At 56.1% G+C, this 15,629-nt stretch overlaps 2 protein-coding genes across 3 annotated transcripts in view; both read right to left on the bottom strand.

Annotated features, from left to right (window-relative positions):
* Positions 1 to 152: 152 nt before the first annotated feature.
* Positions 153 to 7,726, bottom strand: PAM16 (presequence translocase associated motor 16). 2 transcript variants are annotated; one of them, XM_026520430.3, is made up of 5 exons: positions 7,619 to 7,726; positions 2,224 to 2,308; positions 1,237 to 1,373; positions 761 to 826; positions 153 to 311 (listed from the first exon to the last, which is right to left on the bottom strand). In XM_026520430.3, the coding sequence occupies exons 1-5, from the start codon at positions 7,619 to 7,621 to the stop codon at positions 225 to 227; spliced, it is 378 nt and encodes a 125-aa protein (XP_026376215.1). In that variant the 5' UTR covers positions 7,622 to 7,726; the 3' UTR covers positions 153 to 224. The 2 variants fall into 2 exon arrangements, with proteins under 2 accessions (XP_026376215.1, XP_057171060.1); XM_057315077.1 differs by lacking the exon at positions 761 to 826.
* A 2,055-nt stretch (positions 7,727 to 9,781) lies between these two features.
* The window catches only part of CORO7 (coronin 7), a 56,694-nt gene continuing 50,846 nt past the window's right edge, over positions 9,782 to 15,629 (bottom strand). Inside the window, exons 16-28 of the mRNA XM_026520425.4 lie at positions 15,299 to 15,474; positions 14,678 to 14,786; positions 14,486 to 14,572; positions 14,262 to 14,404; positions 14,084 to 14,188; positions 13,919 to 14,004; positions 12,917 to 13,058; positions 12,730 to 12,819; positions 12,053 to 12,169; positions 11,655 to 11,790; positions 11,127 to 11,218; positions 10,507 to 10,593; positions 9,782 to 10,395 (exon numbers count right to left, since the gene is read on the bottom strand). Coding sequence (XP_026376210.1) covers positions 10,390 to 10,395; positions 10,507 to 10,593; positions 11,127 to 11,218; positions 11,655 to 11,790; positions 12,053 to 12,169; positions 12,730 to 12,819; positions 12,917 to 13,058; positions 13,919 to 14,004; positions 14,084 to 14,188; positions 14,262 to 14,404; positions 14,486 to 14,572; positions 14,678 to 14,786; positions 15,299 to 15,474 — 1,376 coding nt within the window. The 3' untranslated portion in view covers positions 9,782 to 10,389. The remainder of the gene's footprint in view (positions 10,396 to 10,506; positions 10,594 to 11,126; positions 11,219 to 11,654; positions 11,791 to 12,052; positions 12,170 to 12,729; positions 12,820 to 12,916; positions 13,059 to 13,918; positions 14,005 to 14,083; positions 14,189 to 14,261; positions 14,405 to 14,485; positions 14,573 to 14,677; positions 14,787 to 15,298; positions 15,475 to 15,629) is intronic.

A 15,629-nucleotide genomic window follows, 5' to 3' on the forward strand; every position in this document is an offset into this window, starting at 1 on the left:
GCCTGAACTGGCTGGCTCCTGGCCAACCTCACCCATCCTAGCCTTCTGGGTGTCAAGGGTATGTTAACAGGGATGTAGTGCCTCTGCCTCCCCCTCCCTGCTGGCAGGAAGAGCAGCCTGCCTTCTGGAATCTGGATGTGTGCATCGAGAAATGCGGAAAAGACATTTATTACCAAACTATAAATTAGAGGAGGTGGCAGGGTGCAGCAGGACGAGCTGAGTGGTCACGTTTTGGGCATCTGTTCCTTCTCTCTGTCCTCCTGCGCCTGAATCCTGAGCTCCTCTTGCAGGCGCTCCCAGGCTCGGACCACCTGGGGAGGGAGTTAGAACCAGGCAGGGCAGTGAGTGGGACAGGCCTTTGCCCTTCCCAGTCCCCCCAGAGCAGTGAGCATGTCTGAGCTAAGAGCCTAGGAAACAAGTGCTCCTTTACCAGTGCCCAGCATTCCCGGGGGACAGGGCCCAGGCACACCCTGCTGTCCACCAGCTGGTGGTCCTGTTCCCTCAAAGCTATGGCTGGTGGGAGGGCCACTGTCCAGGGTGACACAGGGCCCAGGCCAATTCAGCCCAACTGGCTAGGCTTTATAGAGCTGAGGCAGCTGGAGGGAGTGGCAGTTTGGGGGGGCCTCCCCGAGGCTGGGGCACCAAGGAAGGGCCCGTCACACCTTCCTGCCTGCCAGGCTCTGAACTGCTTAGAAATGAGGGACCCTAGTGAGAAAAGGCCCCTTGGCTTGCCCTTCTCCCAGCATCAAAGAGCACTCACCTTGGACTGCAGGTAGAAGGAGCCACCCACGGATTTATCGTTCACCTTGAATAGGTGTTCGTAGTTCTGTAGGGGAGGGGAGACGGTGAGAGGGTGTGCGGTCTCTGGGTTACAGAGGCAGGGGAAGCTAGGAAATGACAAAGAAGGAAAGCCAAAGGGTTCAACCCTGATGCCCCGCATGGCTCACTATGCAACTCTGGAAGCCACACTGTCACTGTTAGGGCACAGAGAAGTGGACAGGTGCTCACTGGGGGAAGGAGCTCTGTCTCTGCCACTGCCTGCCTTGGGCCTAAAAACAAAGGAGTGACAAGCAGCTCCCGCAACCTGGGAGTCCAAGATGGCAGCAGCCACAGCCTCCACACTTGTCCCTTTCCTCCAGGCCACCTTCACTCCTGATCCTGGTGGCCTGACCCCTCAGCCTGCCATTCTGGTCTGCCCAGGCAAGACCTGTCTCAGAGCCAGCCTTGTAGTCTTACCTTCTGGATCTCCTCGGGGCTCAGCTTGGAGACATTGAGAATCTGCTGGGCCTCCTGGAGGCTGAGGCCAGACAAGCTGGAGGCAGCTGCAGACTGGTGTCCAGCACGTCCTCGAGCGTCAGCAGCTGCCCGGCTGGCTGTGTGGACACACGGGTGAGTGCTCAGCCCTCAGCAGCCCAAAGGTTCCCCTGGGCCTTCCACGTGGGCAGCTCGGCCTGCCAGGTGGCATGGGAGAAGACACACGCAGGGATGGGATGCATCCCTTCTCCAGGAGTGGGTTTCTTGCGGGGGGGGGGGTGTGGTATATGAAGTGAGGACAGATTGACCCCACTGGAGAATAGGGGCAGGTTCTGATCCACCCTGGTGCCTGGTCCCCAAAACCATGAGATGGCCCTGTCCCTCTTCTCTCCCCTACCCTCTCATCCCAAGCGACAGCAAGTTGGGGAGCTTTAGGTGACAATGGGAAGCAGGGTGAAGCTGCAGGCAGGAAGAGGCAGTAATAGCTCAGCTGAGACCTGGCTGCCCACCAGTTACTTAGGCCACCAAAGCAGGTGGCTCAGGTGACCTCTTCCCTTTCATTGACCCTAGAATCAGAAGCCATTAAACTTTTCCTTAAAGGGTCAAAGAGTAAATGTCTTAGGCTTTGCAGGCCAATTAATTCTGTGATGCAACTGCTTGACTCTGCCTTGTAAGCAGCCAGAGGGTATGGCTGTGTTCCACTAAAACTTTATTTACAAAAACAGGTGGCCAGGTGAACCAGCTTGCCAACTCCTGCCCCAATGTTCATGTCAACCAGGTTTCCCTTTCATGAGAATGTCCCAAAATTCAAAGACGCCCCCCACCCCCCGGAAAATGCCCCCGGCTGCCAGAACCCCAGGCTGCAGAGGGTCCCTGCATTCACTATGGGCCCATGGTGAGCGGCCAGATAGGAAAATGTGACCTGGGCAGTAACTCCCAGCCCAGGGGGAGCCAGGGGCTCACACTTACCTGCGAACTCCTGCCGCAGGGCCCGGGCAAAGGCCCTGCCCACCACCTGCACCCCCATCACAATGATCTGGGCCAGGTATTTGGCCTGTGGGCAAAGCAGGTACCTGGTTAGCAGGTTGCATTCTTCAGAGATGGGACCCTGGAAAAGGCTGCTGAGTGGCAAGGTCTCTGAGGTAACGAAGCACAGAGCAGCAGCCACAGGCAACTTCTTCCAAAGTACCCTGATAAAGAGCCTCTGCTTTGGGTGGCTTCAGGTGCTCACTGGCTGGACGACTGCAGGTGAACCTGAGGGAGTGCCCAGAGGCTGATGGGACCCCTGGCCTTCAGACAGGAGGAGAGGGGCTAAGGCAATGGGGCTGCAGGGCACAGAGGCTTCAGAAGCAGCACTATGGTCTTGAGCCAGAACCAGGGGCTGGTCCCAGACCATTAACTCACCCTGTCACCCCAGGCCTTCTGCGCTTCTGAGATTGGCAGGTCCCACCTTTGTTCAACCAGCAGGGAAACTCCGGGAGCCTGGAGCCAACTCAATTCTCAGGAAACTGTTCGCCACCACTCCAATCAACACAACAAAAGTGAACAAAACTCTCCACCTTCAAGCAGCAAAAAGCTCACGGTGGGGGGTGGGGGGGCATTTAGACGAGGATACCAAGTGCCAACTGCTGAGGGACAGCAGGACTGGCCACCAGTTCCTCCAATGGTTCAAACACTGCAGAGTCAGCTAAGCTCTGCTCAGCACCCTGCCTACAAGGATACACGGAAGCCAGCCGTGCCCTCAGAGCTCCTGCACACTGACCCGGCCCGGCAGGGAAAGCGTCTATACTGGCGCAGCAGTTTTCTACCCTGAGACGGCGTGGTTCAATGCACCACGGAGGCACAGAGAGTCTCATGAGGCACGCCCAGGAGTGCAGAAAGGCAATGGAGGGAAGCCACAAGATGAGGTGGAAACTCTGGGAAAAGATATTTCTACTGGGCTAGGTTTTGAGGGCAGGTAGAATCAAAATGGGAGTACTGGGGCTTTCTAGGCAGAGGGACCAGAGGGAGCCCAACAGGAGAAAGTGTAAAGGTTGTCCTGGGAGCAGCCAAGAGCACAGGGGACTTGTAAAGTCATTAGAGTTAAGACTAAAAAGGTGGCTGAGATAGGAAACTGTATAGACTTGACTGAGAACAGAGATTCCATACGGACAGCACATATGGACATGGACAGGTGTGTGAGATGGTATAAATGCAGGTGTGCAGAGGACCTGGAGAGGTCTGACACTCTGCAGGCTGACAGTGCTCACAGGCATACCTCAGTGGTTTCCCTTTCTCTTCTTCGAACTTGTCTGTAGTCTGATGTTCTGTCAGTCAACAAGTATCAACTGAACCAGGGTGCCAGTCACTGTGCCAATCACATTCTAGTTACTGTGCCATTTAACCCAAAAACTCAAGACACCGAGGCACAGAGAGGTTTAAAGATTAGCCTGAGGACACAGCTAGTACTCAAAGGGAAGGTGGGCAGGAAACCCCAGATCGGTGCTCTTAGCCATGGCATCTCCAGGCTGCCCACCCCACACCGGATCCTGCAGGAAGGGCAACTGAGCAACCTGACAAGGATCAAGGACCCAACCTAGAGGCCAAAGAGGGGCTCGTCAGATTCCAGCGGAATCCGGACCCCAGAACTGGCCTTGTTTGGCTTCCAATGAACGTGCCCTTACAGGCAGGGGGGGGTTGTTGGTTCTGGGACGTTAGCAGTAATTAATAAATGGAAGTGGGTTTGGATTTCACAAGTCAGTAAAAATTCATAAGCCCTGTATTTCACACCAGAAAGCAAAGCTCGGTAAGGACTCTGTCCAGTGAGCAAGGGGAGGGGGCGCGGCTGCAGCCAGCTGTGCTGCAGGTGTCAAGACAAACAACGGGCACACTGCAGGTTGGGAAGTCACCCAACTTCCCCCTCCGTGCCCAAAGCCCTTCCAAAGTGGGACAGGAGGTTCCCAGATGGACTGCTGGTCCTGTCTGAGGTATGGAGAGGCTGACAGGCCAACAGGTGACTTCAGAGGGTTCCCCCAGCCTGCACACCCTTCAGGCCTCAGACCATACCTCCATCTGCTGCCACACACCCGAGGACGGCCCCACTGCTCTGCCCATTACTGTCCAGTGACTTCTCTGCCCAGAGCGGTGGCTGTTGCTCAAAATGAACATTAAGAGCTGAGAATGTAACTGGGCAGCTCCCTCAGCCACCGCAGCAGGCTTTAAGCCACCGTGGCATGGTGGCCCCGTCATTCCTGCTGCCAGAGCTCCATGGGTGCAAAACAGGATGGGTAGGGGCGCCTGGGTAGCACAGTCGTTAAAGCGTCTGCCTTCGGCTCAGGGCGTGATCCCGGCGTACCGGGATCGAGTCCCACATCGGGCTCCTCTGCTATGAGCCTGCTTCTTCCTCTCCCACTCCCCCTGCTGTGTTCCCTCTCTCGCTGGCTGTCTGTCACATAAATAAATAAAATCTTTAAAAAAAAACAAAAAAACAAAAAACAGGATGGGTAGCCTGCAGTTTCAAAGGCTACCCCGCTGGCCAAGGGAGCTGCCTGGCTGGTCCACTGAGGCCACCAAGGTTCCTGCTGGACACCTCTCCAGGGGATGAAATGTGGCGTGTGGTCATACAGGCAAGCTCTGGTATCACCTGTGTGCAAATCCCAAATGCGTGCCTGGCACAAGCTCTCAGGTTCCCTCAACCTGTTTCCTCATCTGTGAAATGTGGCCAACAATAGGGCTGTCAGAGGGATTTGATGAGCTAATGCTTGTAAAGTGCCTGGCACAGAACCTGATGATACAGTAGGTGCTTAATAAATGCTGCTTTTCATTTATTACACTTCTTTGTTTCACAAAACTTGACAATGGTCAGACACTATGGAGTAACAGAGCTTTCCCCAAGAAGGCAACTCATTTGACATATCCGCTGATTCCTCAGGGGAGAAGGCTGCAAAAAGCCAGGCTACGTGCCAAATGCAGTGAGCAGCAGTGTGGAAAAGGAGGGAGAGGGCCGCTTTGGAGCTATAACCTGGCTTCCTGGCTTCTCTTCTTGTTAGCTGTGTGGCCTCGGGCAAATTACTCAACCTCTCTGAACCTCAGTTTTCTTATCTGCAAAATGGGGAGAACAATACCTTCCTTATAGGAGGGCCGCAAGGTCCTCAGGAGCCAATCCACATAAAACCAACCAGACAGTCAGCAGCAGGTTCAAAGCTGCCCAACAGCTGCTTTTGCTTCTGGACCAGATCCTGCTTGTCTAGAGATCAGGCACCTATTCAGTACCCAGTGCCAGCTGTGGGTCAGCTATGCTCAGAGTTCTGCCAGTGACAAGAGGTGATGAAGACAGCCACTGGCTGAGGCCTCTCCGAGAAAGTCCCAAAACATCCCACAGTCCACTGGCTGACACTTGGGCCGGAAGACCCTGGACAAGAACCGGCTGACACGGCATCCAACTCAGGTCAAGCTGCCAGTCAAGGAGCAGAGGTTAGAGTCCCAAGCCTGGGACCCACTGTGGATGACACGTATGCTTTCTCATTGAAGGACCAAAGCTCCGCAGCTGGGGCAGATGACCACAGGCGACCATTAGGGGACACTGTGGAACGTGGCTTATCTCGTGTTAAGTGCATCAAGAAAGGAACCTGGTTTTCAGATAGACCTATGTGCAATGTTCCCTTCAAAGCCCAGTTCCAGGCTCTTGGGCTGGTGGGCAGAGACTGCCATTGAGACTCACCCCCTTCTCAAGGATGCACTGAGATAGGAAAGGGGCTTTGTTCACCCAGACCCCCTGTAAACAGCTGCTGGCATCACAACTAGGCAGGAGGACAGTCAGGACCATGGTATGCCTGGGGCCCCCGCCTATGGCTGGCATGGCAGTCCCATTGGTATTTGAATGAATGTGACAACCAGGTGTGACAACCAGGTCACCATCAGCAAAAACTCTATGCCCCCAGGCAGGGTTTCCAAATTCCTGTTCCTACCGCTCCCTCTGCTGGAGGGCTTTGGCCATCCCCCAACACACACAACTCTCCACTGCCACTGCCTACGAATTCAGTCCACTTCTCAGGAAGGCATTCTCAGCTCGCTCTGGCCACAAACGACTTCTCTGGTTTTCTCTCCTCTCACCTCTCTCCTCCCTGCAGCCACACCATTTACTTTTAAATCGGCTCTTACTTCTTTTACCCTGATGTCTCCCAATTCCTACACCATACAAGTCACTCTTCTCAAGCATTCAGTGATGTTAGCATATTCACAAACTCTGTAAATACACCAAAAAGTACAGAATGTTAATAGTTCCAGAACATTTTCATCACCCCCCAGAAACGATAGCCATTAACCTTGAATGTCCTCCCTACTACTCTGATACTCTGCCAAAACCCAACATCCTTCAAGACGGTACCGCTCCGATCCCACTGAAACCTTCCCAGAACACAACCTTTTCCTATTAATACGCTGTCCTATTTTACAGACTTGTCTGATTCCTCCTTTAGGATACAAACTCCTCCAGAGCAACATTTTACTTGGCTTTTGAGGGTGGCTCAGAGTTACATGCAAGAATGCATGAGAGGGACCTGGTTCAAGGGTTCGTTGTAGGTCCTCAAAAAAACAGCAGTGACCCGTCTCAACACCCGTCTCTGACACCATTGGATGAAATGACCCTGGAGGAATCAAAATCCCTGAAATTCAGGCTCCTTCTCAGTGAAATGGGGACAAGGACAGTACCAATTTCATAAGCATTAAATGAGAGAATCCAGGTAAGGCCTCAGCTCAGGGCCTGGCCCTTGCAAGCTCTTAGGGTTAAGAAGTAGCACCCCAAACCGACTGCCTCAATCACTTGGGGGAACTTCTAGAACGTCCGGTGACTGGGCTCAGGACACTGTATTTTTAAAGGGTCCCCAGGTGACCTGTCGCAGCCAGTGTGGCTCAGGTCTGTGGACTGGCTCCAGGTGCCAACGGTACCGCAGAAACCCTCAGCTTTCGGTGTCGCGGAGCCTGGTCAAGCCCCAGGTCTGCCACTTCCTTGGCAAGGTGTCTGAGCCCGTTTCGTCAGCTTTCAAAAGAGGCAATAACGGCGACACCATCAACTAGCTGAGGGCCCGCGCAGGGGCTCCCGGGCCGGACCTGGCCTCCCGCGGCGGCTGTGGCACATGGCGACCGCCTCTGCTGGGCATTTTCCTGCCGGCCAGGCCCGTCCTGCCTTCCGGCCAAGTGGCTCTCCGTGGCCCCGGGGTCGCCAGCGCCCGCCGCGGTCCTCCAGATGCGACGCCCCCGGACCCCGCTTCCCGCCGGGCACTCAGGCGGCGCGCGGCGCCCGCAGCCCGGCCGGAGCTCGCCCCCCCGGCCCCGGCCCCGAAACGGCCTCCCTTTCCCCCCGGGCAGCACCCAACCAGGGCCTCACCATGGTGGCCGCTCCGCCTCGGGGTCGCGGGCTGCGGCTTCCTTGCCCGGCGGCTCCAACCCAAGGGCGGCCGGCGGGTCAGAGTTCAAGGGGGAGAGCGCGTGCGTGACGCCGCGCTAGGCATGCGCACTGTTCCCTCCAGAGGGAGGGAGGGAGGGAGTGTGTGTGTGTGTGTGTGTGTGTGTGTGTGTGTGTGTGTCGGTGTCGTGATGTAACTAGTGGGCGGGGTCAGAGGCGGAGTCGGCCTCGTGTGTGTGTGTGTGTGTGTGTCGGTGTCGTGATGTAACTAGTGGGCGGGGTCAGAGGCGGAGTCGGCCTCGGCTCCGGCTCAGAAGACAACCGGGGGCGAGCCGTGGGCGGTCCCAGGACCCAAGGTGGCCCTCACGGTTATCCTGCTGCGCTAGATGGGACAGAATAAATACATCTGTCAAATGCGGGGCAATTTCTTCCCTTCACTTAGCCAAAATATTTGGTTTAAAAGATATGCAATAAATATATATAAGAAAACAGGAAACCTCAAAATGGGTTTCCTTCTAGATTCCTTCTGCCTGGGAAGATCTCACTCTCTCCCCCCTCAAGTTCTTGCTTAATTGTCACCTTCTCGATGAGGCCGACCCCGCCCCCCTACCAACGCTGCAAGCTGCCCCGCATTCTTCTGTGTTTTAGTAACGGCTTTATTAGAAGTGCATACACCAACCAGTTCACTATTTTAAAGTGCACAATTCAGTGCTTTTTAGTGTATTCACAGAGTTGTGCAACCATCACCACTAGAACAGCAGCACGTTTTCATCAACCCCCCCAAAAAACTCCCTACCCATTAGCAATCACTGCCCCTCCCCCTCCCCCAGCTCCTGGTCACCACTAAGCTTTGTTCTTGCCTATAGATTTGTCTGTTCCTTTTTTTTTTTTTTTTTAAGATTTTATTTATACAGAGAGATAGAGAGAGCCGGAGAGCACAAGTCAAGAGAGGGAGAAGGAGGCTCCCAGCTGAGCAGGGAGCCCAATGCAGCACCCTTGCATCAGGACCTGAGCTGAAGGCAGACACTCAACCGACTGAGCCACCCAGGAGCCCCTGGATTGGTCTGTTCTGAACAGCTCATGGAAGTGGAATCATACTGCATAACTTTCATGTCTGGCTCTCAGTCCCCTCTATCCCCCCCCCCCTGCCAAACTTATCATCTTCTACCATATTATATAATTCATTTATTTTACGTTCACTGTTTATAACCTGTTCCTTTCCACTAGAATGTGGATTCTTTTTTTTTTTTTTCAAGATTTTATTTATTTGAGAGAGAGAGAACACAAGCAAGAGGAGTGGGAGAGGGAGAAGCAGGTTTCCCATGAGCAGGGAACACGATGCGGGGCTCGATCCCGCGACCTGGGGATTATGACCTGAGCTGAAGGCAGACGCTTATAATGACTGAGCCACCCAGGCGCCCCTAGAATGTGGATTCCTGATGGGCAGGACTTTTCTCCACTCTTGGAGAGGTGGCTGGCACAGGGAAGGTACTCAACACATGACTGTTGAATGAATGTAAATCGGGCTGCCTTGGACTACGTTTTGGACCACTGACCTTTCCTCCAACTCTCCAAATTCTTTCTTCCCGCAGTGCGGTGACCACTCTTCCTTTTGTCTGAAATGTTCTTCTTGTGGCTCTGTGGCCTTCAGGTTTCAGCTCTCAGCTTAAAGGTCGCCCCTCAGACTCTGAACACCCTGCTCTCCCTGCATCTCAGGGGCTCCCTTTCATATAATTTGTCCTTTTTTTTAAATTAAGTAATCTTTATGCCCAACATGGGGCATGTTGAACTCACTACCCTGAGATCAAGAGTTGCATGCTCTACCAACTGAACCAGGCAGGTGCCCCTATTTTGTCTTTACAGCTCTCTTCACGGTTTGCTTACTTGTACACGGTCTGACTCCTCTGCACAGGAAGACTATAACAAGTGCCTTGAGGGGCCTTGTCTCTCCTGTTCATTATTGTGTCTACCATCCAGAGCACTATCTATGTGCTGGATGAACGAACGAAATCGTAGCACCTGGAAAGGCTCAAGAGCAGAGTAAGACCTGTGACAAGGGGGAACCCAGAGACAAACTGCCCTCACCCACCCTCCTGTCCCCTTCCCCTTCCAGACAGCCAAAAGACCACAGCAGCACAAGAGGTGGCCAGCTTAGAAAAGTTTAATTGCTGAAAACATCCAGGGTATATTCAGGCCATTCCCTGAGGGGTTCACACCCCCCTTAATTGGGCCATCAGCTCTGTAATGCCCCCTTCTCCCGGTTTCAAACCTGAGGAGGAGGGCAACTGGTCCCTGACCCCTGAGACTGGTGCTGCTCCAAATGGCCTGGCAGGGGGCCAGCCCCCAAGGCTCTTGACTACGAGTGGGGCAGCAGGCAAGATGGGACAGCGTGTAACAACTGGAGGTGCAGGGCGAAGCCAGTCCAGGTGGGGACCAGCCCAGGGACGTGCTACTGACCCCCACCCCACCCCACTGCCATGCCCCTGGCTCCAGATGCGAGCAGGCAGCTGCAGCGAAGCAGCTAGTCCCACAGAAAACAGAAGGGCAGATAATCCACCAGAGTTGCAGCAGGGCCCAGAGGCCACAGAAGTGCCCAAGGCCCAAAGGAAGCCAGGGCTTTTGGGACAAGGTGTGGCAGGGCCAGGAGGCATCTTCCAGTTTGAGGGTGAGATGTGAGGTGTGCAGGGGGCACCACACCAGCTGGTTCCAGGAGGCGGCAGCGGCCTGTGAGGCTAGAGGTAGCGGTGGGCAGGCTAGTCCTGGGGAGATAAACCGAGCGGGTGGGTGAGAGGTCTGGGGAAGGGGGGGTGAAGTGGGCTGCAGGGGGAGGGAGGGACGGAGGGGATGCCAGGACGCTCTTATCTACTTACCCACTCGTCCTCGTCCACACCTTCAAAGGAGTCCTGGGGGAGTGGGTCTTCCCGGTTCCCTAGCTTGGCCACCATGGCATTTAGCAGCTAGGAGAGCGGACAAGAGAAGAGGTGGGAAGGTAATAGGACAGGACTTCCAACCCCAGGAACACAGGACCTCACAGTTTGAACCCCATCACAGTTGTGAAAACAGCCATTTTCATCAGAGTGCTGCTAAAGTGGATGGTTTTCACAGGAAAAGCCACCTCAGCAGAGATCAGGGAGCCAGAGGCAGATGGACACGCAGCACTGTAGTCGCAGGGCAGCTGTCTCTGCACACTGCCTCAGACACTCAAATGTGCGCCAGGGTCCCGAACGCAGTTAGGTCCCAAAGCCTTGGCTCTGTTTGGGTTGGCCCAGGCCGGATGGGGGCCTCTTTCTGCCCTTCCCTCTTCCTGAGTCCTGTGCCCCGTGGGTCAGCGTAGGGCTCTAGAAGGTCTCCCCATAAAGCTGCCCAACTAAGAGAGGGGTGACACTGGCTCCTGCCCCAGCCTGGGTTGGACTAGAGAACTGGAAGGCAATCACCTGGGGCAGCCAGGACACCGTGCGTGCCACACTGGCCAACCATCTCCTGTGCCTACCTCTTCCTTCTTTTGCTGGTCTGACTTCTCTTCCAGGTAGAGTGCTGAGGGTGGGACCCGTCGGGCAGGGGCTTCACGGGGGGCCTGACTCACTGGGGTGGGAAAGGGACAGGCACTGGACATCAGAGAATCCCCCCACCCCAGTGAGGACTCCTTGCCCAACCCTTTGGCACCATCCCCTAAGGAATCTTGTGGCAGAGACCCCGGCGGGGGGGGGGGGGCAACAAGAGCTACTCCACCCTCTGTTCACAAGGCCTATTGTGGGCACCCGGCAGTGTGCGTGCATGCGCTGTGTGTGTGCATGTGCGTTCATGTCAGGGGTGGGAAATGTGGTGGAAACACAGACCCTGGGCCCTGCCCTCAAAAGGCTCAGAGTCTGAGCCTGGAAATGCAAATCCTCTTGGAGTGCCAGAGGTTTCTGTATGCCACCAGGGACAGGGGGATCTTGGACTTAGCCATTTGCCCCTTCCTCCAATCCCTACCCACTCCCCTGCTTCCTACTCACCACCCCCCAGTTCCTCATCCTACCTGGGGTCATGCCGGGGGGCTGCAGGCTGATAAGCCGGGGCTGCCCATTAGCACCTCCCAGCCAGGCACTGGCACTGAGCACCGGCTCCCAGCTCACAGCTGTGTCTGGGAAAACATCATCCTGGAAGAACTCTTTCTGTAGGGAAGAAGGAAGGAGCTACCCTGAGGCACCTACCAGAGACCCAGGGCACACCAGCATCCCTTGGGAAGGGGGTAAGACCCAGGACCCCTGTCTGGGGTTTCTGCCAGTTTCAGAATCTCAGCAGAGTAAGGGGTACAGGTGCCCCAAAGAGCAGTGAAATAGGACAGTTTGGTGACAGGGCCAGTCAGGCCCCAAAGCCCCTGACAGAGGCTGGGAAGGGGGACTAGGTGTTGGGATGCTGGGCCCCCAACCTCACCCTGACTCGGGGTAGCCGGAAGGCGACAGGCTCCAGGGAGGTCTGGCGAAGCCGCAGGCATCGGGCAAACTCTACTTCCCGCACGTCACACTCTGTCTTGGGCAGGAGGATGAAGCCCTGGGAGAGCAGAGGAGTCTGAGCTGGCACCTGGGCCCTCACGGAGCGCCAGAACCACGGCCTGTCTCCAAACTGTGGTGTGCTGGCGGGTGCTTAACCACGAGCTCTCTGAAGGAAAGATGCCCTGATCCGTAGCCCTGATCAGCCACTTTCTATGGCGATTTCATGCTACCAACATGACTTGTTCAATGCAGAGCTGGGAGGACATCTGGTAGCACCTCTGGATACTTCCACTGATGGATCCCACAGGTAAAATAAGCAAGCTCGACAGCATAAGTAACAGTAAAATCAGCTAAAATAATTAGGAAGTGATACACTGGATGTTTACTGCCCTGGTTTTTAATATAATTTATTTGTAGGTGCATATAACTCAAGATTTTATGGTTTAATTTTTAATAACGGTGGAGTTTAACAACCAGCTCCTGAGAGCTGCCAGGCACACCCTGGCCCAGTGACCTGCTGACCCCACAGGCCCCTGCACTTCCCCGTCTGGCCAGGAGAGGGCGGGGGAGCCCCGTGTCCCACAGTAAAGGAACACCAGGGAGAGCCCCCAGGCTCACCTTGTGGGGGTCGGGAGATGTGAAGCTATTGCACTCCAGGAAGAAAGGAGCCTCGGGGAGCAGCTCGTACAGGAACACGCGGGTGTCACCCTGGGTGGGGGGGTGGTGAGAGTGAGGCGGCCAGCTAAAGCTGCCTTCTTGCCCACCTCTCACCTGCCCACCACCTCCACCTGCAGGCCCAGCCCACCTTGCCGGTGAGTAGCACCAGGCTGGTGTCTGGGTCATAGCTGGGAAGCAGGGTCGAGGGAGCCACATCCAGTCCCAGTACTGCCAAAGGGCCGCCGGCCAGTGCCTCAGTGGGGTACAGGAGTAGCTGGCGCTCACTTCGGCTGCAAGGGAGATAGGGGAGCAGAAGCAGACCCTTAGAGCTGCAGGGGCCTGAGTCAGGGCAAGGACTCCAGCAAGCATCCTATCTTGTCAGGCTGGGGGTCCTGAGGGCTTCGGAGCCTGAAGAGTGCCTCTATCCACTCTCTTTCCTGATCCAGCTCTCAGAACTACCGGCCTGGAATCATGCCACAGCCTCATCCCCGACTACCACTCACTCTGCCGCCCCCGACCCTCCTCAGCACAGTCCTAACACCAGCACTGGCCTCGTGGCCACTGTGACCTGTAGTCCGGACTTATCTCCCCACACACTGCTTCTCATCCTCTGCTCCAGCCAGGCTCATCAGCTTCCTGGCCTTTCCATCCAGACTTGAATGCCCTCTCCTCTGGGTTTCTGGTTACTAGCTCCTTTGTGGCTCAGTTCAGATGACATCTCCTTTAGGAAGCCCTCCCTGATCCCTCCTCCTAAGTCCCAAATACCCATCCCTTGGACCTCTCCAGTAGGCTTGGCTGTTTCATGCTCTTTACCTGGTCCCCACCAGATATGGGCTCCAGGCAGCAGGGTGTGGCTCTCATCCCTCTGGGTTCCCAGTTGACTCATTCTTCCTCCTCACCTCCCTCCCTCCCATCCATCTATCAACCTACCACCAACCAACCATCCAGCCACCCATGCATCCATGCATGCATCCACCCACATCCATCCATCCATCCATCCATCCATCCATCCATCCATCCATCCATCCATCCATCCAATTAGTGGGTAGCAGGGATGGCTTCTGATGCCTAACAGCTGTATGTCTGGGAAAGGAGGACACAATTAGCTGCTTAAGTATGGAGATGGGGATGGTGGTCCCTGAGTCCTTACCTGTCAAAACCAGACACCAGCAAACAGTGACCATCACACACCCAGACAACGCGGGCTCCACGGGCCCCCTCAGGCCCTGGGCCTTCCTGTTAGGATACAGCACGTGAGGCCCAACAGCCATTCCTCGGGTGGGTCTGGAGGCCGCCCCCAGTGCATCCTGCTCACCTGCACGGGCTCAGGGCCACCCCGGGGCTCATAGACCCGCAAGTACCCGTCCTTGCAGACAGTGGCCAGATGCTGTCCGTCGGGACTCCAAGCCAGGCTAAATATCTGCGGGTGCAGATAGACATGAGAGGCAGCCTCTAGGCCTGCGGCTGGGTCCCTGCCCCCACAGATGTCCTACCTGATCCCGGTGGCCCTGCAGCCTCAGCTGCTCGGCTCCGGCCTGAAGGTCCCAGATCCGAATGGTAAGGTCATAGGAAGAGGAGGCCAGCACGTCGGCCGCCAGTGGGTGGAAGCGTAGAGAGTAGATCTTCTCTGTGTGGCCTTGGGGTGAGACATGGGGTAAAGCTGAGCCTCTCAGGAGTCACCACCTGTCTCCCAGCCCCCACCTTGGGCCCAACTGACCTGTGAGCACGGCCTCAGGTGTCGTGAGCATCTCCTGCAGGCCCTCTGGGGGCACCCGCCACAGTCGGATCCTGGCATCCTCCCCACCTGTGAAGTGCAGGCTCATCACTGCTGTCCCCAAGACCTCCGGGCTCCCCCTACCCTCATTCAGACCCCTGGACCCTCCCTTGAACCAAGTGCCCAGCTTCTTACCTACAGCGAGACGGTGGGGATCAAAGGGGTCCCAAGCCAGATCCATCACAGCTGCCCCATTCTGCAGTGTGGGCAGTGCTGTGTCGGGCAGGCGGCCAGGCTTCTGCAGCTGTGGGAGGCATCACCCCGCAGAGGCTCATGAGTAATAGGCAGGAGAGCTCAGTCCCCAGGGGCTGCAGGGCAAGCAGTGTGCCCCACCCACAGCAGCCAATGCCCCACTGCTGGGTGGCTGGTGGCCCAAGCTCTCTGCCTCAGGCAGCTTGTGCTCTGAACCCAAAGTGCCAACTGTGAGGTCCCAGAAAGTAAGGGGGGCAGAGTGGAGTGGTGGAAAGAGCTCAGGCTTGGGAGCCAGGCAGCCTGGGTTTGAATCCCAGCTCCACCACTTACACAGCTGTGTGACCCGACAAGTCACTAAACCTCTCTGTGCCTCACTGCTCTCTTCCATCTGTAAAACGGGGATAAGAGTGGTGGCCCTGCGGGACAGCGGAAGGGATTAAAGGGGATGCCAGGCACATGCCTGGCACATGGTCTGTGCTCAGAGAGTGTGAGCTGGTGTGGGTACCCAATGCCCTTAGCTTCCTGCAGGGCCCTGGGGGGCACTGTGTGGGTGGGGTTCCTCACCTCAAGCACAGCCACCTGCCCACCACTGCTGAGCAAGGGCACAGCAACACGTAGCCGGTTGGCACAGAATCCGTCACTCTCTCCAGGTGTGGTGAGGTTGAGCCCCTTGAGGTTGGTGATGTGGCTGTCTCGGTGCAGGACAGTACCCTGAGCATGGCGGAACTTGGAACTGGGGCCTGGCAGGTGGCAGGAACAAGAGCCACATGAGGACACCCTGCCTGCCTGCCCTGAGTCCGGGCTGCCTGCTCCCTTCACGGCAGGGCGCATGGCCCGTGCCCCGGCCTCTGCCAATATAACTCACCCAGAACTATGCCTGAGAATGGGACTTGCA

The sequence above is a fragment of the Ursus arctos genome, unplaced genomic scaffold (assembly GCF_023065955.2).
Source record: "Ursus arctos isolate Adak ecotype North America unplaced genomic scaffold, UrsArc2.0 scaffold_2, whole genome shotgun sequence".
In the NCBI taxonomy this organism is placed as follows: Eukaryota; Metazoa; Chordata; class Mammalia; order Carnivora; family Ursidae; genus Ursus; species Ursus arctos.